The sequence below is a fragment of the Asterias rubens genome, chromosome 11, assembly GCF_902459465.1.
Source record: "Asterias rubens chromosome 11, eAstRub1.3, whole genome shotgun sequence".
NCBI lineage: Eukaryota > Metazoa > Echinodermata > Asteroidea > Forcipulatida > Asteriidae > Asterias > Asterias rubens.
Window position 1 is genome coordinate 13,078,895 of NC_047072.1, and position 24,160 is coordinate 13,103,054.

A 24,160-nucleotide genomic window follows, 5' to 3' on the forward strand; every position below is an offset into this window, starting at 1 on the left:
TTGTTTTCTCAAAAACTTGACGACTTAAAGGCACTGGACACTATTGGTTATTACTCAAAACAATTGTTAGCATAAAAACTTAATTGGTTACAAGTAATAGAGAGCTGTTGATAGTATAAAGCATTGAGAGAAACGTCTCCCTCTAAAGTAACATGAGAAAGAAGTTTTTGAGAAAGAAGTCTTTTCTCAGTAAAATATTTGAATTGATAAATCAAACATCTGAAAGCACACACCTTTGTGTGACAAGGGTGTTTTTTTTCTCCATTATTATCTCGCAACTTCGCAACCAATTGAGTTCAAATTTTCACAGGTTTGTTTGTTTGTGCATATGTTGAGATACACCAAGTGAGAAGACTGGTCTTTGACAGTTACCAATAGTGTCCAGTGTATTTAGAGAGGGCATGCAAGTCACATCTCACACAAAATAAAAAGTCAATAAACAGGTGAGATATTTTGAAATAAAAATTCTTAATTGCTGAAACTGGATGAAATATTTGTAACACTGAAAAATAGTAAAAAAGATTGTATGTATATTTTTGTCACATACTCAACACAAGTGTCTTTCCAAGGTTACATTTTCCAGATTATTGTATGAATAAAGGTTATGACAAAAGAAAGAATGTTTCTTCGGCTGTTTCTTTTTCTAAAGCACTTTATTTGTTATTGTTTGTATAAGGCCAACCCTAAAGAAAAACATGTTTAGCGTCTTCCCTTTATAAGGACACATTTTAAAATAAAATTGGCTGGGTAATTGGGTTTTTTTTTTGGGGGGGGGGATTTTTTTTCCCCGCTGAGATCGTTAAAGTATATCAGGGTTTATTTTGCGAAAAAACTTTCCGACAATTATTATAGACTGTGCAAGTCTCGCGCGCACCGGAGCGAGAAAACACGACAACTGAAGAACTTAATTTTTTTATGAATCAAATCTTTGCTTTAATTTTTTTCTTAATGCCGAATCTGAACAACAAAAATACCCATTAGAGCTTGTTTAAATTAGTTTTAGCTTTTTAAACTAATACACAATTATCGGTTAAAGTCTATATATAGACAAAAGTAAAACTCTGGGACAAGGATGTTTGTTTGATCTTAAAGAGGAAGCCGACGCATAAGCGACCAATGAAAAGGCTTTCCACCCCGCGCGGCCAAAACAAGCGTCTGCGTAAGTTTCGTGATCGGAGATGGGCACAAATTCTTAATTTTTTACAAATAACCTGACCTGATGAGGTCAAGTTTAAATATCGGTTTTTCTTCGTTATTATGTTGACATTATTTTTACTTTTATATATGTTGTTAATTAGTATTACATTTTTAACAACATATGTAATTTTTATGGTCATAAACTATATATTAAACTAAAGTAATGGACGAAACAAAATCTCCCCAACGTAAAACTCCATAAGGTTGGGACCACAATGGTCCCGGAAGTTCAAATCTGCGCGAGACTTGCACAGTCTATTGATAATTTGAAAATTTTGAAAACGCTCAATCATCTACATCTATCTATGGGAGTTCTCATCGAAGCCTGTTGAGCAGCTAAATGAGGGAATGGTGTGATGTGCTTCCAGCAGTGGACACTTAAATTAATGTGCTTTTGCATCTTTTATTATTTTTTATACAGGTAAACAAAATTGATTGGTGAAGTAAAATAAATCAGTATACCTTCAGTCCTATAAACCATGAAGCTACTTTCTTGCTACGTAGTCCCGTCAACTAAACTTTTATTTCTCATTAGAATACAAAATGTGCCCACCCAAATAATACGTTGTCCCATTATTGCTCCATGGGTGTCCATACAATTATTAGAGGGTGTTTCTTTTCCTTCCCGACCGCTCGGGGATCCCCCTTTAACAGATGAATCAGCTGCTGTTGATAAGCAGGTCAATGAACTTTGAACTCTGAAAATAATCCTTACACTTTTATGACCAACATAATATCACTCCGCATTCCGTTTATGAAGTTAATTGTCGGAGAAAGTTTTGTTTTCTCCCTCTAAATCCAAAAACAAGGTATCTAAGAATAGAATAAATGTTATATTGAGGTTTTATGATGGGTTTAGATGTTGTTTAAATAATAAAACAATTATCAGTCCGCACTGTGTTTTGTTTACCAACACGCGGAAGTGCTGTTTGTTGTCAATGTACATCATCGTAAACCATCACACATGTGTTTCGTACGGGAAGAAAGCTCTTTAAAAATCATTTCTGCTTACTTCAATTCAAACGCATAATTGCTAAATTTTCAAATATACGTTTCACATGAAGTCTTTGTGTAATACTTGTGAACTGTAAAATTTGTTTTGATGTCGTGAAAACGTTAAATTTGAGTCATATTTTAAGGATTTTGGTGTAACGAGAAAAAGTAAAACAAGACCTCTTCCGTTCGTCGACCGAGCAATAATACGTTGAGTGTGCACGGTGTGGGCGGTGCGGTTCGTAGCGACTGGATCACCCATCGTGAAATGCCGCAAACACACCATGTTGAGAACTACATGGATTGCAATTCTACTTGGGTTTTGGTCATCTCTGTACTTGGTGGACACATTTATCAAGGTATGCATCGAAACAATTAATGATTTATCTGATTGATTTATCTGTTTTTTTTAACACAATAATGACAACAACATTATAATATTAATATTATAAAAAAAAAATTACTATTAATAATTCATAATCATAACAACACTTAAATCAGTACAAAACAAAATACAAGACAACAGGTATAGGCCTACCCCGAAATGGTTTAGGGACAACAAAAGCAAATACATACTCTGATCCGTAGATCTGTTGCCCCACATCAGTTTATAAATAAACAGAAAAATAGACAATTCTATTTACTAATTAATTTGATGATTAATCTCTGTTCAGAATCTAAAATTAGCATGAGCGCATTGGATGCCAGTAACACTTAGACAGACCCCTAGAGGCTTTTTTTGACATTGATGTTTTTTTTTTAAATGGCATTTTTGGGAGGAAAAGTTTCCGTATGGCGCCACCACTTTTTCACTCAATATGAAATAATATAGTTTAGTATCTAATTTACCTCTATGAGATATCCCTTTTTGTTAAAATGAGTGAAATAGCGGTGGCGCCATACGGACAGTTATCCTTTTTGGAACCTACCGGGTAATGCGTTACGTAAGGACGATGAATGGTTTTAAGTAAAGTTAAGTGTGGTGCTTTGAAGGGCACAAATGTTACTGTTAGTGTTTAGATGGGTGTCATGCCAAGAAGTGAGTGTGTCATTCCAACGGGAGACTTTCCAACGCAAGGTGGCAGCAGACTTACCAGGTAAATTTCCATTGTTTACGTAGATCTGAACATGCGCATAATTCTGAGATCAATGGATTTACCCGTTAAAGACAGTGTACACTATTGGTAATTGTCAAAGATCAGTCTTCTCACTTGGTGTATCTCAACATATGCATAAAATAACAAAGCTGTGAAAATTTGAGCTCGATCGGTCGTCGGAGTTGCAAGATAACTATGAAAGAAAAAAACACCCTTGTCACACGAATTGTGTGCGTTTAGATGGTTGATTTCGAGACCTCAAGTTCTAAACTTGAGGTCTCAAAATCAAATTCGTGGAAAATTACTCCTTTCTCCAAAACTAGGTCACTTCAGAGGGAGCTGTTTCTCACAATGTTTATACCATCAACCTCTCCCCATTACAAAGTATGGTTTTATGCCAATAATTATTTTGAGTAATTACCAATAGTGTCCACTGCCTTTAAGTCTGCTGCCACCTGTCGTTCCAGAAAGTCTCCTATTACCTATTATTCTTCCCGGGTGGACATAACTGCTCCAGATATCACTCAGCAATATCTAAAAAAAATGCAACCACCTTTTGAAATCAAATTTGTACAGGTTTAGTTTTATTAGTATACTATAATTATATTATCTACATTTTGTATAGAATTAAAATTATCAAACAGTTCCAAATGCCAAAAGCTCCCTTTCTTTAGAAAGCCAACAATGGGTGCGTTTGATTAGCTTCCCTGGGTCAACCCCGCAGTGCTCACTCGGGTGAGCCCCTGACGAGAGCTAATTGAATGATCACACTCGCTCTCTCGTGGTGTGGACATGCACCTCAGGTCACCCCTTAGTGACCCACACCACAAGCAGGGCACTGGGGGCTGAACCGGGTGAGCCCCGTCACATCTATTCGAGCGTACCGGGAAAGACCAGGGTCGACACAGGGAAGCTAAACGAACGCACCCAATATTTGTAGCTTGTTATAAGTTGCGGACTTCCTATCCTAGTTGTTCACTTTAAATTCTTCTTCTCTAAATATTTGTCACAGTCGAGTAAGAGGTGCGGTCAGCAGTACGTTGAGGCACAGGAACGCTATGGTATACAAGTCTCTATCGGGCAGGTACGATGGTACACAACATGCTTCAACCGCCTCTTTCTACGCCTTGGGCAGTGGAAGCCAAGATTGATACAGATGTGGTTCAGAATGGGTGCGTTTGTGGGCGTCTTGATGATGTTTGCATCGGTGGGATTATTAGTATCAACTCTGGTCGAGGCGTCGTCCAAAGAATCACCAGAACAGGTTTTGACTCCAGTGGTAAGTTGCCGGATGGATCAATTTTTTTCTAAAATCAAACAAAATGTTTTAGTACACGTCAGTAAGTGTATACGTAGCGTTACCTATGCACACTTTGTGCACTGTATACGAAATGGCCACCTTGACTTCCAAGGAACAGGGGCAATAGAGGGGATTGCCTCCATCCCCCTGATCATTGCCTCGGCTTGGTGCCCTTGAAATGCTCACAGGGTCCCCTTTGCTCAGAAGAAAAATCCATTGATGGCCATGCCCTTTCAAAAACAAAGTACACAGGCCTGGACTCCAAAATGACATTACAAAAAATGTTTCAATTGGTTGAGGAATTATCCAAAAAGGTTTTGCTCAAAAGACTCGTGGAGAAAAGGAAGAAACTATAAATACATAAACTTGCGGGTACAGCCATATGTGTAAATCTCTTTAAATGTGGGTGTGTTGGCTCTGAAAAGAGCAGTCGTCTATTTCACAAAACTCTTCCTAACTTAGGATTAATCTTAGGACTTAGGACGAGTTCAGTTCTGTGTCCGAAGACGTTGGGACGGGTTATTCGTCCTAACTCGAGATAGGATTAATCCTAGCGTTTTGTGAAATCGACGTGTTGTATCAACGTTTTGAACAGTAAGCCGTATACTCTGCTCGTCATTTCAGAAGAAACACTCTTTTCAGAAGCAATACTCCCACATAGGAATTTACACACATGGTTCTACCCTCAAGTTTACTATTTACTTATAGTTTCTTCCTATTTATCCACACCATGCAAAGCTTCAAGAAATACAACATGGGTACTTTTCAATTTTTTTTTATTTTTATTTTGTAGATGCCTGGTGTCAACCTGCCTCTCAGACAGATCACCTACTTCTTCTCTGTGTTACTCATCAGTGCAGTGTGGCATGAGCTTGGTCATGCTATAGCGGCTGTCAGGTAAGTTGACATTCTCTAGAAAATCCTGTTCTATCACCCCCCATTCTTAGACAACTTCACTAGCTCCCTACGTGTAAATCTCAACCAATCATCTTCGCGGTAACTCGCAAGCACCGGCTGTATACTCCCGAGGGAGCTGAGAAAGATTAAAGGATTGTTATTGGCCCAATGACAAGGGCACTAATGTAAAGCGCATCGAGACGGTTATTGTAGAATGCGCTAGATAAGCATTTGTTACTATTATTATTATTCAAGCTAATGCTCATTGTCCACAAAGCACTTAATGGCAAAGCTTCCTCTAAATCTCTTCAAGTTCAAATGAGGGCCCTATCAGTAGTCTGTAGAAGTTTTGTACATAGTTCGTCATATTGGGAGAAAGAATCTCCAGAGAGAAAGGCATGTGAGAGGCTCACGTGTTCTGGCTCACACATGCGCCGTGGGCGGAGCCTAATGGATTGGTCTATTATTGTGACATTCCCTGCGTTTTCCCTGGGCGATTTTGCGTTGAGTTGTCGCTCTTAAAAGTCCTACTGTGCGTTTCTATCAATGATTTAAATCACTGCAGTCAAACTTAATAGACCGATCCATTAAGCTCCGTCCCATTACGTATTGACCAATCACAACGCAACGAAGGTCCGACAAATAAAGTCAGACATGCGTGCGCGTATGCTTGGAGGCTGGCAGAGTTGTGCAGAGGGGCATTGGAGAGGCTCATGTGTTCTTGCTCACACGTGCGTCGTGGGCGGAGCCTAATGGATCGATCTATTGTTGGCGGTCTCTCTACTTTGTTAATATCTTTGGTTGAGGGTGCCAGTCAGAAGCCATTCAAACTGTAATTGCTGCAGTGCAGGAGATCTGATGCTTCCTGCCCTTTTCACATTAGGAAAATGGGCATACCCTGGGAAATAGCTCTGGAGTAGGTGTGAAGCGACACAACCCTGGGGTGCATGTATTCTTGAAGCGTGCAATCGGAACACCATAGAATAGGGACGTACAGTGTTTAAAGGAGCACCTTGTAAACCATTACATTATGCTATTTAAATGAATCGGTCTCAAACTTCAACACGTGGAACTTTCTAAGTTGGGGACCTCCTCTTAGGGACCTCCTGCAGACCTGTGAGCTTTGTTTTTGTACGGGCAAGGGCAACAAAACATTTTGTTCGTGGTAAAGGGCACCCTATGAGGAAATTGTAAATTTCTACTGGAGCATTTCAAGGGCACCAATGCAATGACCTGGGGGCATGGAGGCAATCGCCTTCATTGCCTCCATGAAGTATATTAGGCCTGTCATGGTGATATGCTAATATGAGAATAAGGGAATCAATGTGTGGTGAAGAGATTTTCAACTAGTCTGGTTCTTGATAATTTTACCAAGAGGAAGTCGGGGTAAATTATCAAGAACCAGGCCTCGGCGGGTTTAAACCACTAGTTGAAAACCGATTTAACATACTTTGATTCCCATTCATAAATACCTTTTCGGTCAAAAACATTAACACTTTTTAGTCAAAAAGTAAAATAAATCCAAAAATTATAATTGTTCAATGATTTCTTTCAACACAACACCCCTCCAGCTATGAAATGGTAAAGCCCTCCGCCGCCCTCGGGTAAACAACTCCTATTAAGGGAATGCTGTGCGCGGCGCGATGTGGCACAACTGTTTCAGCCGTTGCTCTCGACCAATAGGAATGAAGAAACTGTCTTCTAAGAACAGGTGCAAGGTGCAAGCTTGCGTGTCACGCCCATGTTTCAACACTTTTTACTGGTCATAAACAAAGGTTTGTACACACCCTTGGACGCGCTCTCCACCAATAGCAATAGCGAAACTGTCTGAGGTATTTATGAATGGTTAATTAATATTACTGTTAAGAGATCCAATAAAAAAAAAAGGCTTCAACGTCCTAATTTTGCTGTCTTCTCACCCCCACAGGGAACAAGTTCGAGTCAATGGCTTTGGTATGTTCATCATGGCCATCTATCCAGGAGCGTTTGTTGATCTCCACTCGGACCACCTGCAAGCCATCTCACCAGCCAGACAACTGCGTATCTACTGTGCCGGTATCTGGCACAACCTGGTCCTCGTTGCGTTAGGAATCTTTGTGTTTTATGCACTACCTTATCTACTCAGTCCTCTCTACATAACGGGGGCTGGAGTGATTATCACAGACGTCCTCAAGGTTTGTATAACTTACCCTGTTCACACGACAATGAAAAACTAGGGTCCTTGGAGTGCCAGTTTTATTGACCAAGGACAGTATTGGTAATTACGTAAAATAATTGTTAGCATAAAAACTTACTTGGTAACAAGCAATGTAGAGCTTTTGTTACAGTATAAAACATTGTCAGAAACGGCTTCCTCTGAAGTACAGTAGTTTTCGAGAAAGAAGTAATTTTCCACTAAAATATTTGAATTTGATTTTGAGACCTCAGAATCAATTTTGAGGTCCCAAAATCAAGGCATCTGAAAGCACACAACTTAATGTCACAAGGGTGTTTTTTCTTCCATTATTATCTCGCAACTTCGACGACCAATTGAGTTCAAATTTTCACAGTTTTTGTTTGTTTTGCGTTTAGATACACCCAGTGAGACGACTGGTCTTTGACAATTACCAAAGGTGTCCAGTGTCTTTAAACACAACCTTTCACACCATTGCCCGTGTCGCAGATCCTTCATCTTTTGCGCATGTGTTTTAGCTCTAGCTAAACTATGGTGCTTGGTTTTTTCTGCCCGTGTGATTGGGGTGTTCATTCAAACAGCATCACAACAGTGAGTTTTTGTCGCTGTTCTCGATCATTGTAATCAAGACTATGGACCAGTATTCTCACTTGGTGTATCCCAACACATGCATAAAATAACAAATCTGTGAAAGTTTTGACTCAATTGGTCAACAAAGTTGCAAGAGAAAAAATTAAAGAGAGAAACACCCTTGTCGCACGAATTTGTGTGCTTTCAGGGCCTAAACAGGGCTTCAGACTTGAAGTCTTCTAATATTTGCGTGAGAAATTACCTCTTTCTCAAAAACTACGTTACTTGAGAGGGAGCTGTTTCGCACAAGGTTTTATACTATCAACAGCCTTCCATTGCTCATTACCAAGGGAGGTTTTATGTAATTACCAATAGTGTCCAGCGCCTTTAAAGGATTTGGGTACTTTTTGTAACACAAAACACAATGTCCACAGATTTACATTAAACTTACACCGTTTGAAGATAATGATATTAGAAAGCGTACCTGAAAATGTTAGTTGCTGAGGTGCTGTAGTTTTTGAAAAATTAGTAAAACAATGTCATGAAAATATGTTTTTACATGCTAAAATAATTTTCATCTCATGATCACTGAGACAAAAATTATTTTCATGACATTAGTTTACTCATTTCTAAAAAACTACATGTACAGCACCTCAGCACGTCATATTTTCAGGGAAGCTGTCTACCATCATTATCTTCAAACTGTGTAAGTTTAATGTAAATCAGTGGATATTGTGGTTTTAGTCCTACAAAAAGTACCTAGACCCTTTAAGATATGTATTAGCAGGGATGTAGCCTTTTGTTGTACGCGAATGTAGAGAATCCAATTTACTAACTGAACCACTGCCATCACATTGCAAAGGAATTAAGTTAGAAAGTGGACCAGTTCAAAAGCTGGCAAACTAGCAACCTGCAAAAAAATAAGCAGAAACCCAGCAGAGTCGTTAAATGACAACACAACACAACACGCATAAACAGGTACAGGTATACAGTTGCAACAGAAGCAGTCAAATGGAAAGAGAGAGAGATGAACAATGAAGATCAGGTAGACAAATAACACTAGCGAAACAGTTGCTGCCAGTGAAAACACAATGTAATCAACCAAATACATAAACTGACAAACCTGTAGAAGTTTGGGATCGATCAGCATTCTGGTTCTGGAGAAAATTAGTAAAAAAACTCAAGTACACATTTTGCATAACATCGATGCAAAAACAAAAATGAATGAAACGCTCACTGAGCGATAAACTCCAAATGTGAAATTCGATAAATATTTCTCATCAAAAATGACATTTCAGACAGAAATATGTCAAGGGATGTTTTCATTTAGACCGTGTAAGTTTTATGTAAATCTGTGATCTTCACGATTTTTGTTTCTTACCAATCCTGTAAATTGTAAACCCTGCTCTTGGTGCCTTTATTCCCCTTGCAGTACTCTCCTGTATCAGGTCATCGAGGATTATCAGCTGGTAGCCATGTCACTAGTATTAACGGATGTCCTGTGTATGACACCAGTGATTGGAGTAAATGCCTAGGATCAGCTGTCTTCTACCCTCAACCTGGCTTCTGTATGCAGCTCGGTAAAGTACAACAGTACAGCAAAGACGTACCGTGTAAGCCATTACATATTCACATTCACGCATAGTTTAATAATAATAATAATATCAAAGTCTTATATAGCGCACGTATCTTACCAACGCACTTAAAGCAGTGGACACTATTGGTAATTACTCAAAATAATTATTTGCATAAAACCTGACTTTGTAACGAGTAATGGGGAGAGGTTGACAGTATAAACGATGTGAGAAACGGCTCCCTCTGAAGTAATGTAGTTTTCGAGATAGAAAATAATTTTCCACAAATTTGATTTCGAGACTTTGAAGTCTCAAAATCAACCATCTTAACGCACACAACTTCGTGTCACAAGGTTTTTTTTTCTTCCATTATTATCTGCAACTTTCACAGCTTTGTTATTGTATGCATATGATGAGATACACCAAGTGAGAGTGGTCTTTGACAATTACCAATAGTGTCCAGTGTCTTTAATATATACAGTAAACAGAAAGATGGGTTATACCTTCCTGGATTTATCTATCAGACTAACACAGCTGTTTCTTATTATTTGATTCACAGTATACAGAGGCTATGGAGGACAGATAGAATGCTGTCGTAATGACAGCGTCTCAGAGCTTTGCTTCTTCTATGAGATGGGATCAGAGGTCGGGGCACCACAAAAGGTAGGCCCTCTGTTGCTTAATGTAGGCAAGGTTTTGAAGCTAAAAAGATTATTTGTCAACAGTTTTCTCACAATATTTTATGCTATCAATATCTCTCCATTGCTCATTACTAAGTAGGTTTGTATGCTAATAATTATTTTGTGTAATGACCAATAGTGTCCAATGCCTTTAAATACCTTCTCTCCATGCAACCTGTTTTCCTCTCCAGCATTATGCCTGCTTAGAGGCCAGGCCTCTTACCGATCTACCTCGATGTTTTAAGGGCAGTGATTGCGTCCAGACGCGTAAGACGGCGTGCCTTCAACCATCTCTAGATAACTCCAGTAGACTACTCAGGGTGTATCTGACCACAGGGAAACCGGTGCTTTACGTCGGAGACACTTACCTCTTTGGATATTCATGTAAGGCTGTGGTGCGTTTTCCTGGCAGTAACCATGGTCCGATTTCATGGCTCTGCTTACCGTAAACAAAGAATCGGCGCTTGTGGAAGCAAACAATTCTGTGCTTACGTCAAGCGTTTTTCACATTTTAGTGGGGATTTTTTACTTGTGTGCGTGCGTAATACCTTGTTACTAGGCATTCTACGCTTACTCAGCTAGCGCTGAAATTCGGCGCTTGCCGGTAAGCGGAGAATGGTAATCGTAAGTGCAGAATTCGGCGGTAAGCAAAGTCATGAAATTTTGCACTGTAACTGTTTTCATTATGGCAGGAGATTGTGTCCCTTCTATGGCAAACTGTGTACAAACTTCTTCTGATAGCGCCCCTTCTTTTGAATCATCCTCCTTCAGCCCATGTTCATTCCCCATATGGGGGACATAATCCCCGGCTGACAGATTTCCCTGGGACACTGCCATTGACCAGTGACTTACCAATGGTTTGTTCAACCGAAACGGATATTGTTGACAATCGCGAAAACACACACCTGATTTTTATCGTTTTTTTTGGTGTTTTTTTACTTCCTTTGAGATGTGTACAAATTGTGTTTTTTCATGGTTGTAACCAATATTGGGTTCAACTTGCCATTGGTTGATCACTGGCAAGTGACTGAAACAGTTTTTGGTTATTACTGTGAAAACACACCCCAGGTAGTCCATGCTCTGTGGCTGTTTTGTAAACATCAGTATTACTTTAGCTTAGCGGGAACTTTTTAAGTAGTGTTTTCTGCTCAATCAGCTCTGTGAAATTGGACCCAGCGCAGCAGAGGCATTCTTGTAATTCCTGGACTGAAAAACTTAATGGATTCACACTGATCAATTGCCTCAAATACACTGGACACATTTGGTAATTGTCAAAGACCAGTGTTCTCACTAAGTGTATCTAAACATTTGCATAAAATAACAAACCTGTGAGTATTTAGACTCAATTGGCCATCGTAGTTGCAAAAGAATAATGAAAGAACAAAACACCCTTATTGGACAACTTTGTGTGCTTTCAAATGCAGACTGAAAGGCTTAGTCTTTTAAAACAGTTAATAATTGAGTGAGAAATTACCTCTTTCTCAAAAACTACATTACTTCAAAGAAAGCCGTTTCTCACAATGTTTTTTACTACTAACAGCTCTCCATAGCTCATTACCAAGTCAGTTTTTATGTTAACAATTCATTTGAGGAATTACCAATAGTGTCCAGTGCCTTTAACTTACAGTGGAACTGAAGACCTACATGTACCCTTTCTTATCACCTCTGTTGTTTTGCCATTCTTTGTTTACAGTGAGTGTGACAAACTACATTCCACGCTACAGATTCTTACCGCTTTCTCTTCCAGATGTTATAGAATTATTCTGCAAGTATCCTTTTCCAGCATGTAATAATCATCTAGTAATAACACGATGAGGGACTGATAAAGTTTTTGGTTTTTTAAAACTTTTTTTTATGCATGTCGCCAGACACACAAGGCTTGAAGGCCACTTCAAAGTGTGGGCTACAATCAGGTTTTTTTTCCAGGGGCCATTGCCACTTTACTCCTTGGGCTGAAACAGGGTTACACCTTGTACAGTCCATATGGATGTAGGCTTTAGGTATCATCAATCAGAAGCCTGGCTGGTGGAGGAGAAAGCACTACATCCCAACTTTTATGAAGCAATCATGGTTATGTGAAGTGTCTTGCTTGAAGGCTTTGGTACTTTTTGTACTTTTTGCTGAGGTGCTGTGGTTTTTGAGAAACGAGTAAACAATGTCACAGTCTCAGGAGACAAAAATTATTTTAGCTTCAACATATTTAACGGTACAGTAACAGCCTCTGGGAAAAATAGTTGATTTGTAGCCCACACCTTGAAGTGGCCTTCAGGCCTGGTGTGTCTGGGGACTTGCAAACAATTTTTTTTTTTTAAAGGAGCTGTTACAAAATTGGGCCCAGTTCTGTACCTAAAATTCCCCCCTTGTTCCTGAAGGTCTTCCTTAACAAGCTCCCCCCCCCTCCTCAGGTATTTAATTTCCTTCTCTGGAGCTCTTGCCATCTTGAACGCCATCCCGTGCTACGCCCTGGACGGTCAGTACATCTTGAAAGCCTTCATGGAACACACACTGGCCTCTCGGATATCCAGCACGTCTGATCGCAACCTCATCTACAGCCTCATTCTCCTCTTCGGAACGTTACTCCTAGGAGCGAATCTTGTGCTGGCGTTGTTCGCTCTTGTATTCAGGTAGCAGTAGGTTTTACACAGTTCTATTTATTTTTTTAAATAATTATTTTCTCCTTTTTTTTTATTTCCTTGTTCTTCTTTTTTATAGAGATATATTTTATATATTTGTGACTAGCCATCACAAGTTCAGTCATTCCGATAAAAAAAGTGCTGCAATTTTTTTCTTATTTTTAAAATGAGGATGTGAAAATGAATGATCTGGTTTTAAATATTTTGATGTGCATTTTAACCTACATGTAGGTCTTGACCAAGGGGACTCGGATGGAATAGAGAAATATTTGTAGTGGTTAAACGTTGCACTAAATTATTACAAATTTTGGGGTCAATTTTATGTGTGATAAAATATGCGGCCGCGAACAATTTCCTTTGTGTAGCAGAGCAAAATGCTACACAAAATTAATCGGTTGCTACTCAATTATCACCATTTGCAACTCAATATTGGCATTCAGTGTGCTCAAAACTTTTCAGTCTTTTGTTCTGCTACACAAAACTGCTGGACGAAATCCTGTGCGTCATACATGTATTTAGTAATATAGTTGGTAACGCGGAAATTACTTGTGAATTGATTAGGGATTACACAGTAACCCCTAGAGAAAGGGAGATTTTGAGCATAATTTCCAGTACCCTCTGTTCCTCTTTGCTATGGGGGGGACTGAGCGTGGTAGATGCATGCTGTTCACGCAACACACTGGAATGTGCACCGGTCAACTGACCCCTAAAAAAAAGGACGCTTCAAAGTTGTTCTGGTCATTTTTTAAACATCCACCGTAAGCTCGCTTTGGAAACATGAATTGATTAATAGATTTGGGGTTGAACAAAGAAAAAACTACTAGAGTGGGACTCGAACAAACCACCTCCGGATTAACGTGTCAGATTAGTGTTTAATAAATTTGTACATGTGACTGTGTGATGGCTGCCCACATTTGTGCCTTAGTAGGGAAACATAAAACACTTCGGGCAAGTTTTTAGATGGTGCTTGGCTATAACTTTTGAGGTTCTAAAAACCTCTTTTTATCCTGATTTTGTTCTGTCTGTAATTGGAATTCAATGTACATTGCAAAAATGGTGGAACTTTTTTCGCAGTATATTTGGCCTTTTTGTAAGGGTCCGATATGCAAATGAATGCATTATAGCAGTCACATTAGACATGTTAGAAGGTGCTGGCATATTTTGCATGTGATCTACATTGCACCCATTGTACTTTTTTTGTAAACAATGTTTAGAAAATTACTTACTATCGGGGTGCAGGCCTGATACTTCATGGGGCAATAGAGCCAATTGCCCTCATGCCCCTTGGTCATCGCCTTGGCGCCCATTTGAAAATTTCCAGTAGAAATTAAATACACAGAGGCCACAGAAGCATATTCTCTGTGGCCCATGCTCTTCGCCTTGACGCCCCTTCAAAAGTTTCTCATAGACTTTATTAAGATTTTCCGATGGAAGTGCCCAATGTAATTTGATAATGGCCTTGCCCTCTCTAAGAAACAATTTCAGCCAAGGTGCCCATTTTTTAGAGGAAAAATGCCTTGCCCTTATACAAGAATGAAGTATCAGGTCCAAATATAATTTTTTTTTCTAATGTAATTTGCAGGTTTTAAATATACTGAAATCAGATTAAATTCCATAATAGCCGCCATCAAATGGTGTCTACTGTTGAGCTTAGGGTTTTAACATGCAGCTTTTACAAATATATACTGTTTAGGTTCAGACTCGGCCCTGTCAAAGGATTTAAAGGATATGTACATGTATTTGGAAAGTACATTTAAAGGGTCTGGGTACTTTTTGTACGACACAAAACACTTATGTCCATAGATTTACATTAAACTTACACTGTTTAAAAATAATTTTTGGGATTGAACAAAGAATTGACGAGAGTGGGATTCGAACCAACGACCTCAGGATTAATGTGCCGGAGGTCGTTGGTTCGAATCCCACTCTAGTCAATTCTTTGTTCAATCCCAAAAATCTTTTCAAAATTTATCGAGTCAGTTTCCCTTGTGGTTTATATTGACAACTGTTTAAAAATAATGATATTAGAAAGCTTCCCTTCAAATATTACTTGCTGAGGTGCTCTATGCTTTGAGAAATGAGGAAAACAATATCACAATTTTTTGTCTGAGTGAGACAAAAATTAATTATGCATTTTTGTACAATAGTAACGCGACTCTCCTGAAACATTGCTCTGTGGTTTTGACTTTTTTTTCTGAGGACTTATCAAGCTGAAACTTCTAGTTGAAATTACATGTATATAACATACATCTTCATTCACAGTGAGTAGGGATTCATGTCATGGCCAAAAGCTTGATCAACAAACGGTATCAAAACCCTTTCAGAGTAAGTTGAACTGGTAGGATTTCAAAAAATTTACATGGTAGGAGTACAATCAAGTACATGTAAGGTTTGCATTGACATGTGCATGAGTAGGATTTGAAAATGTGATGTTTGCATTGATCATACATACGTAGGAATTAAAAACGGAGGTTTCATTGACCTCCTTTAGCAGGCCTAGTGGTGGATCAAAGAGGGACCAGTGGTTTGACAGACCGACGTTTTAATCAGTATGCGCTGATGGCCTTCAGGGGGTACAGTTAAGTAGAACTGCAAATTTTACGCGCGCCATTTTCACAAAGTGCTCAGACTGATCTTAAACGGAAATCACTTGCAGTTGCTAAGCAAGGTGTGATGTCACAATAGAAATCACTATGGTAATACTGTCATGTCATCTTAAGATGAATCGTTGTGCCTTGTGAAATCGAGCCCTGGTTGTTTTTTAATGTATACTATGTAGCAACTAGCAACATACATGTCGTTGATATGTTCCTATAAAGTCCAAGTCACACTGCAGCGATAACGATAACCAAAACGACGCAAAGAGACGTCATTCAACCCATCAAGGGCTTGCATTTTTGTTTTGCGTTCTCGTTATCGGGGCCTGTGTGACCGGGCCTTTTGGTGGAGTCAAACTAATGTGACATGATAAATTCAAAATGGTAATGTTCAAATGTTTTTTAGCAATAATTATGTGGCAATTATGAAATTATGAAATTAGTTTTCTATGACAGAGTAGCTTAATAATTTTAGACCCTAAAATGATGCAGAAGGCACTACGGATACCTTTTTTATGTAACTGAACCTAGTATACTTGTAGAATGTAAGTTATATTTTGGGAATATTTCAATTTGAAAAAGAAGCAACAAATTGAAAAAAAAACATCAGGGGATAAGTCTTAGGTTTTTATCAAAATAAGGCCACTTTTGTGATTTCTTCAAAAAGTTGCCAACATTTGATAAAACTGCTTGATTTACCCATTACGCTTTTTCAATTTTTTGTTTAAACTTGAAAAAATTGTCTTGTGATTTTTTTTTACATTTTTCGGCCTAAATTTGATAAAACTGCTTGACTTTCCCCTTATGATTTTGTTAATTTTATTTTTTTTCTAAATTTGTTAAAACTGCTGGACTCGACCCTTGTGTTTTTCCTTTTTTCAGGCAAAATCTGAAAGGGAAAAGGCTGTAGCCTTGTACACATTTTCAGGCAAAACATAACAAGTACACAAAGCCTTGTACAAATGTTTGTGCAAAATTTGACAAGTTCACAAAGCCTAGGTTGTACAAATATTTGGCAAAGTTTGACAAATTAGGATGCACACATTTTTGTGTGCCAAATATAGCCTTATACGCATTTTTATGCAAAGTTTGACAAATTCACAAGCCTTGTACACTTATTTGTGCAAAATTTGACAAATTAACATTTTTGTGCAAAATTTGACAAATTTAGACAAAATCACAAGCCTCGTACAAATTTTTGTGCTATAGCCTTGTACACATTTTTGTGCAAAATTTGACAATTTCACAAGGCTAAAGCCTTGTACACATGTTTGTGCAAGATTTGACAAATTCACAAGGCTATATATAGCCTTGTACACATTTTTGTGCAAAATATTACAAACTCACAAGGCTTGTACACATTTTTGTGCACAATTTGACAAATGTACAAGGCTTAAACCTTGTACACATTTTTATGCAAAATTTGACAAATTCACAAGCCTTGCACACTTTTTGTGCAAAATTTGACAAATTCACATTTTCGTGCAAAATTTGACAAATTTTGACAAATTCACAAATATTTACACATTTGTGCACAAAATTTACACATTCACAAGGCTATAGCCTTGTACACACTTTTGTGCAAAATTTGACAAATTCACAAGCCTTGTACACATTTTTGTGCAAAATTTGACAAACTTTGACAATTTTGTGCAAAATTTGACAAATTCACAAGCCTTGTACACATTTTTGTGCAAAATTTGACAAACTTTGACAATTTCAATTGTACACATTTTTATGCAAAATTTGACAAATTCACAAGGCTATATATAGCCTTGTACAAATGTTTGTGCAAAATTTGACAAATTTACAAGGCATTTTTGTGCAAAAAATTTACAAATTCACAAGGCTATAGTCTTGTACACATTTTTGTGCAAAATTTGAAAAATTCACAATAAATAGCCTTGTACAAATTTTTGTGCAAAATTTGACAAATTTACAAGGCATTTTTGTGCAAAAAATTTACAAATTCACAAGGCTATAGTCTTGTACACATTTTTGTGCAAAATTTGAAAAATTCACAAGGCTAAGCCTTGTACACATTTTTGTGCAAAACTTGACACATTCACAAGGCATAAACCTTGAACAAATTTTTGTGCAAAACTTGACAAATTCACATTTGTGTGCAAAATTTGACAAATTCACAAGGCTATATAATAGCCTTGTACACATTTTTGTGCAAAATTTGACAAATTCACAAGGCATAAACTTTGTACACATTTTTTGTGCAAAATTTGACAAATTCACAAGGCTTATAGCCTTGTACACATTTGTGTGCAAAATTTGACAAATTCACAAGGCTATATAATAGCCTTGTACACATTTTTTCTGCAAAATTTGACAAATTCACAAGGCTATAGCCTTGTACAAATTTGACAAGGCATTTTTGTGCAAAAAATTTACAAATTCATTAGGCTATAGTCTTGTACACATTTTTGTGCAAAATTAGAAAAATTCACAAGGCTATAGCCTTGTACAAATTGTTGTTCAAAATTTGACAAATTCACAAGGCTATAGCCTTGTACACATTTTTATGCAAAATTTGACAAATTCACTAGGCTATATAGAGCCTTGTACACATTTTTGTGCAAAATTTGACAAATTCACAAGGCTATATATAGCCTTGTACAAATTTTTGTGCAAAATTTGACAAATTTACAAGGCATTTTTGTGCAAAAAATTTACAAATTCACACATTTTTGTGCAAAATTTGAAAAATTCACAATATATAGCCTTGTACAAATTTTTGTGCAAAATTTGACAAATTTACAAGGCATTTTTGTGCAAAAAATTTACAAATTCATAAGGCTATAGTCTTGTACACATTTTTGTGCAAAATTTGAAAAATTCACAAGGCTAAGCCTTGTACACATTTTTGTGCAAAACTTGACAAATTCACAAGGCATAAACCTTGAACAAATTTTTGTGCAAAACTTGACAAATTCACATTTGTGTGCAAAATTTGACAAATTCACAAGGCTATATAATAGCCTTGTACACATTTTTGTGCAAAATTTGACAAATTCACAAGGCATAAACTTTGTATACATTTTTTGTGCAAAATTTGACAAATTCACAAGGCTATAACCTTGTACAAATTTGACAAACTTACAAGGCATTTTTGTGCAAAAAATTCACAAATTCACAAGGCACATGTACACATTTTTGTGCAAAATTTGACAAATTCACAAGGCTGTACACATTTTTGTGCAAAATTTGACAAATTCACAAGGCTATATATAGCCTTGTACACATTTTTGTGCAAAATTTTACGAACTCACACTTGTACACATTTTTGTGCAAAAAATTTACAAATTCACAAGGCTTCATAATAGCCTTGTACACATTTTTGTGCAAAATTTGACAAATTCACAAGGCATAAACTTTGTACACATTTTTTGTGCAAAATTTGACAAATTCACAAGGCTATAGCCTTGTACAAATTTGACAAATTTACAAGGCATTTTTGTGCAAAAAAATTAAAAATTCACAAGGCACATGTACACATTTTTGTGCAAAAATTACAAATTCACAAGGCACATGTACACATTTTTGTGCAAAATTTGACAAATTCACAAGGCTGTACACATTTTTGTGCAAAATTTGACAAATTCACAAGGCTGTACACATTTTTGTGCAAAATTTGACAAATTCACAAGGCTATATATAGCCTTGTACACATTTTTGTGCAAAATTTTACAAACTCACAAGGCTATAGCCTTGTACACATTTTTGTGCAAAATTTGACAAATTCACAAGGCATAAACTTTGTACAAATTTTTTGTGCAAAATTTGACAAATTTACAAGGCATTTTTGTGTAAACAATTTACAAATTCACGAGGCACATGTACACATTTTTGTGCAAAATTTGACAAATTCACAAGGCTGTAGCCTTGTACACATTTTTGTGCAAAATTTTACAAACTCACAAGGCATAAACCTTGAACAAATTTTTTGTGCAAAATTTTACAAACTCACCAGGCTATAGTCTTGTACACATTTTTGTGCAAAACTTGACAAATTCACAAGGCATAAACCTTGTACAAATTTTTTGTGCAAAATTTGACAAATTCACAAGTCTATACTTGTACACATTTTTGTGCAAAATTTGACAAATTCACAAGGCTAAGCCTTGTACACATTTTTGTGCAAAAAATTTACAAATTCACAAGGCTATATATTATAGCCTTGTACACATTTTTGTGCAAAATTTTACAAACTCACAAAGCTATAGTCTTGTACACATGTTTGTGCAAAATTTGACAAATTCACAAGGCATAAACCTTGAACAAATTTTTTGTGCAAAATTTGACAAATTCACAAGGCTATATGCCTTGTACACATTTTTGTGAAAAATTTGACAAATTCACAAGGCTTTATAATAGCCTTGTACACATTTTTGTGCAAAATTTTACAAACTCACAAGGCTATAGTCTTGTACACATTTTTGTGCAAAACTTGACAAATTCACAAGGCATAAACCTTGTACAAATTTTTTGTGCAAAATTTGACAAATTCACAAGGCTATAGCCTTGTACAAATTTGACAAGGCATTTTTGTGCAAAAAATTTACAAATTCATTAGGCTATAGTCTTGTACACATTTTTGTGCAAAATTAGAAAAATTCACAAATTGTTGTGCAAAATTTGACAAATTCACAAGGCTATAGCCTTGTACACATTTTTATGCAAAATTTGACAAATTCACAAGGCTATATATAGCCTTGTACAAATTTTTGTGCAAAATTTGACAAATTTACAAGGCATTTTTGTGCAAAAAATTTACAAATTCACACATTTTTGTGCAAAATTTGAAAAATTCACAATATATAGCCTTGTACACATTTTTGTGCAAAATTTGAAAAATTCACAAGGCTAAGCCTTGTACACATTTTTGTGCAAAACTTGACAAATTCACAAGGCATAAACCTTGAACAAATTTTTGTGCAAAACTTGACAAATTCACATTTGTGTGCAAAATTTGACAAATTCACAAGGCTATATAATAGCCTTGTACACATTTTTGTGCAAAATTTGACAAATTCACAAGGCATAAACTTTGTATACATTTTTTGTGCAAAATTTGACAAATTCACAAGGCTATAACCTTGTACAAATTTGACAAACTTACAAGGCATTTTTGTGCAAAAAATTCACAAATTCACAAGGCACATGTACACATTTTTGTGCAAAATTTGACAAATTCACAAGGCTGTACACATTTTTGTGCAAAATTTGACAAATTCACAAGGCTATATATAGCCTTGTACACATTTTTGTGCAAAATTTTACGAACTCACAAGGCTATAGCCTTGTACACATTTTTGTGCAAAAAATTTACAAATTCACAAGGCTTCATAATAGCCTTGTACACATTTTTGTGCAAAATTTGACAAATTCACAAGGCATAAACTTTGTACACATTTTTTGTGCAAAATTTGACAAATTCACAAGGCTATAGCCTTGTACAAATTTGACAAATTTACAAGGCATTTTTGTGCAAAAAAATTACAAATTCACAAGGCACATGTACACATTTTTGTGCAAAAATTACAAATTCACAAGGCACATGTACACATTTTTGTGCAAAATTTGACAAATTCACAAGGCTGTACACATTTTTGTGCAAAATTTGACAAATTCACAAGGCTGTACACATTTTTGTGCAAAATTTGACAAATTCACAAGGCTATATATAGCCTTGTACATATTTTTGTGCAAAATTTTACAAACTCACAAGGCTATAGCCTTGTACACATTTTTGTGCAAAATTTGACAAATTCACAAGGCATAAACTTTGTACAAATTTTTTGTGCAAAATTTGACAAATTCACAAGGCTATAGCCTTGTACAAATTTGACAAGGCATTTTTGTGCAAAAAATTTACAAATTCATTAGGCTATAGTCTTGTACACATTTTTGTGCAAAATTAGAAAAATTCACAAGGCTATATATATAGCCTTGTACAAATTGTTGTGCAAAATTTGACAAATTTACAAGGCATTTTTGTGTAAACAATTTACAAATTCACGAAGCACATGTACACATTTTTGTGCAAAATTTGACAAATTCACAAGGCTGTAGCCTTGTACACATTTTTGTGCAAAATTTTACAAACTCACAAGGCATAAACCTTGAACAAATTTTTTGTGCAAAATTTTACAAATTCACAAGGCTAAGCCTTGTACACATTTTTGTGCAAAAAATTTACAAATTCACAAGGCTATATATAGCCTTGTACACATTTTTGTGCAAAATTTTACAAACTCACAAGGCTATAGTCTTGTACACATTTTTGTGCAAAATTTGACAAATTCACAAGGCATAAACCTTGAACAAATTTTTTGTGCAAAATTTGACAAATTCACAAGGCTATATGCCTTGTACACATTTTTGTGCAAAATTTGACAAATTCCACGGCAAAATTGTACACATTTTTGTGCAAAATTTGAAAAATTCACATCGAGACATACCCTTGTACACATTTTTTGTGCAAAATTTGACAAATTCACAAGGCTATAGCCTTCACACATTTTTGTGCAAAATTTGACAAATCCACAAGTATAGTCTTGTACACAATTTTTGTGCAAAATTTGACAAACTCACACGGCGCCTTGTACACATTAACATTTTTAGGACACATTTTTAGGCATATTTTGCTCAAGGCTACACATTTTTGTGCAAAATTTGATATGTACACAAGGCTAAGCCTTATACACTTTTTTTTGTACACGTGCACATTTTCAAGCAAAATTTGAAATCAATTTAGTAACAAGAGATAAATATTTGGTATTTGTTAGTTTTAAATTATGTCGTTTATTTGGTACGACCATAAGGTAAATATTTTTCTTTGTGATTAATTGTACAGTATTATACTTGATTAAAATAGATTGGTGAAAAAGTCCTATCGAGCCTAAAGCATCGACACTCGGACTGGTTTTAACTTTGTTTGTTGTCCTTTATATTGTAGCACCATTTCAAATATTCTATTGTGCTTTGCACCTGTTGTTGAAGGCACTGGACACTATTGGTAATTACTCAAAATAATTGTTAGCTTAAAAACTTACTTGGTAATGAGCAATGAAGAGCTGTTGATAGTATAAAACATTGTGAGAAACGGCTCCCTCTGAAATAACGTAGTTTTTGAGGTAAATTCACACTCCTTTATTAAACATCGGAAAGCACACATATTTGTGCAACAAGGGTGTTTCTTTCTTTCACTATTCTCTTGCAACTGTGATGACCAATTGAGTCCAAATTTCCACAGGTCTGTTAATTTATGCATATGTTGGGACACAACAAGTGAGAAGACTGGTCTTTGACAATTACCAATAGTGTCCAGTGTCTTTAATACCTAGACTTGATTTCAAGTCTTGGATCACAGTTATTGTTCTGCATCTCAGCCACGAAAAACGCCCCACATTATTAGCTATCACGCGCGCCCTAACTCGCAATCTAACTCGTAGCCTGAATGACAGAGGTTGATTACAAGAGGCACTGTTTGTAATGGCTATCAGGACGACTAAAAAGCCATGATCAAAGACTTGGAACCAAGTCTATTTAATACCTGGGCCCAATTTCATAGAGCTGCTAAGCACAACAATTTCCTAAGCATGAAATGTCTTTCTTGATAAAAAACATTTGTTGCGTGTTGCTTTCTCACTGTTATTATACAGCTGTTGTTTGCTTGCCCTGAAAATCAAGTGGAAATTTGGTTGGCACTCCTGTTTTTATCAAGGGAGAAGTTTCATGCTAATCAAATTTGTGTGCTTAGCAGCGCTATGAAACTGGGCCCTGATGTGAGAACTACACGATATCTGTGCATGCATTTGGTACCACTTGCGTACAACATTAAACAAAAACACCAAAAACTGATTTGGTTTAAGCTTCGGACAACACTCTTCCTCTTTATTTTCAAACTATGTTCCTCTTCATCAACTCGTACTTTTTAAAATAAATACAATGTACATTTTGTGGTCCACCTACAAGTAAGCAAAAAATCTGGAATTTTATCAACCTCTCCCTTTTGACAGTTGTTTTAGATGAAGGCACAGAAACGGAAGAGTAAAAGTAGTGCTTTAAGTTAAAAGCTAGTTACTTTAAAGCAGATGACGATACCTTGCGTATAAAACAAATTGGAATGGAGTACCTTTCCAGCAAGACTCCGGCCGTGTCTGAAACAACGACTTCGGCTACAGCTCCCCCTATATCGTGCATGTCTGCCTATTCTTCAGCACTTCATGCTCTGATCTAGCCGTAGCTGTAGCCGAACTCACTGTTTCGGCTTAATACCTGACACGCTCGACCAAAGTCTGATGAAGAAATCAAAGCAAACAACTAAATTAACTGTCTGATTGAAACACATATTATTTACAGAAAACAAGTTCACAAACCATTGAAGTAAAATCCTAAGCTACATATTAATAGCTTGGGATTTAACCTTCGGTGA

At 36.6% G+C, this 24,160-nt stretch overlaps 1 protein-coding gene across 1 annotated transcript; it reads left to right on the forward strand.

Moving 5' to 3' along the window:
- The first annotated feature begins 2,424 nt into the window (after positions 1–2,424).
- LOC117296281 (membrane-bound transcription factor site-2 protease-like) lies at positions 2,425–14,709 on the forward strand. The gene is made up of 9 exons (XM_033779122.1): positions 2,425–2,549; positions 4,300–4,566; positions 5,381–5,484; positions 7,412–7,658; positions 9,660–9,840; positions 10,361–10,464; positions 10,673–10,865; positions 12,175–12,250; positions 12,887–14,709. Exons 1-9 carry the CDS (start codon positions 2,475–2,477, stop codon positions 13,107–13,109), a joined length of 1,470 nt encoding a protein of 489 aa, XP_033635013.1. The 5' UTR covers positions 2,425–2,474; the 3' UTR covers positions 13,110–14,709.
- Positions 14,710–24,160: the final 9,451 nt, after the last annotated feature.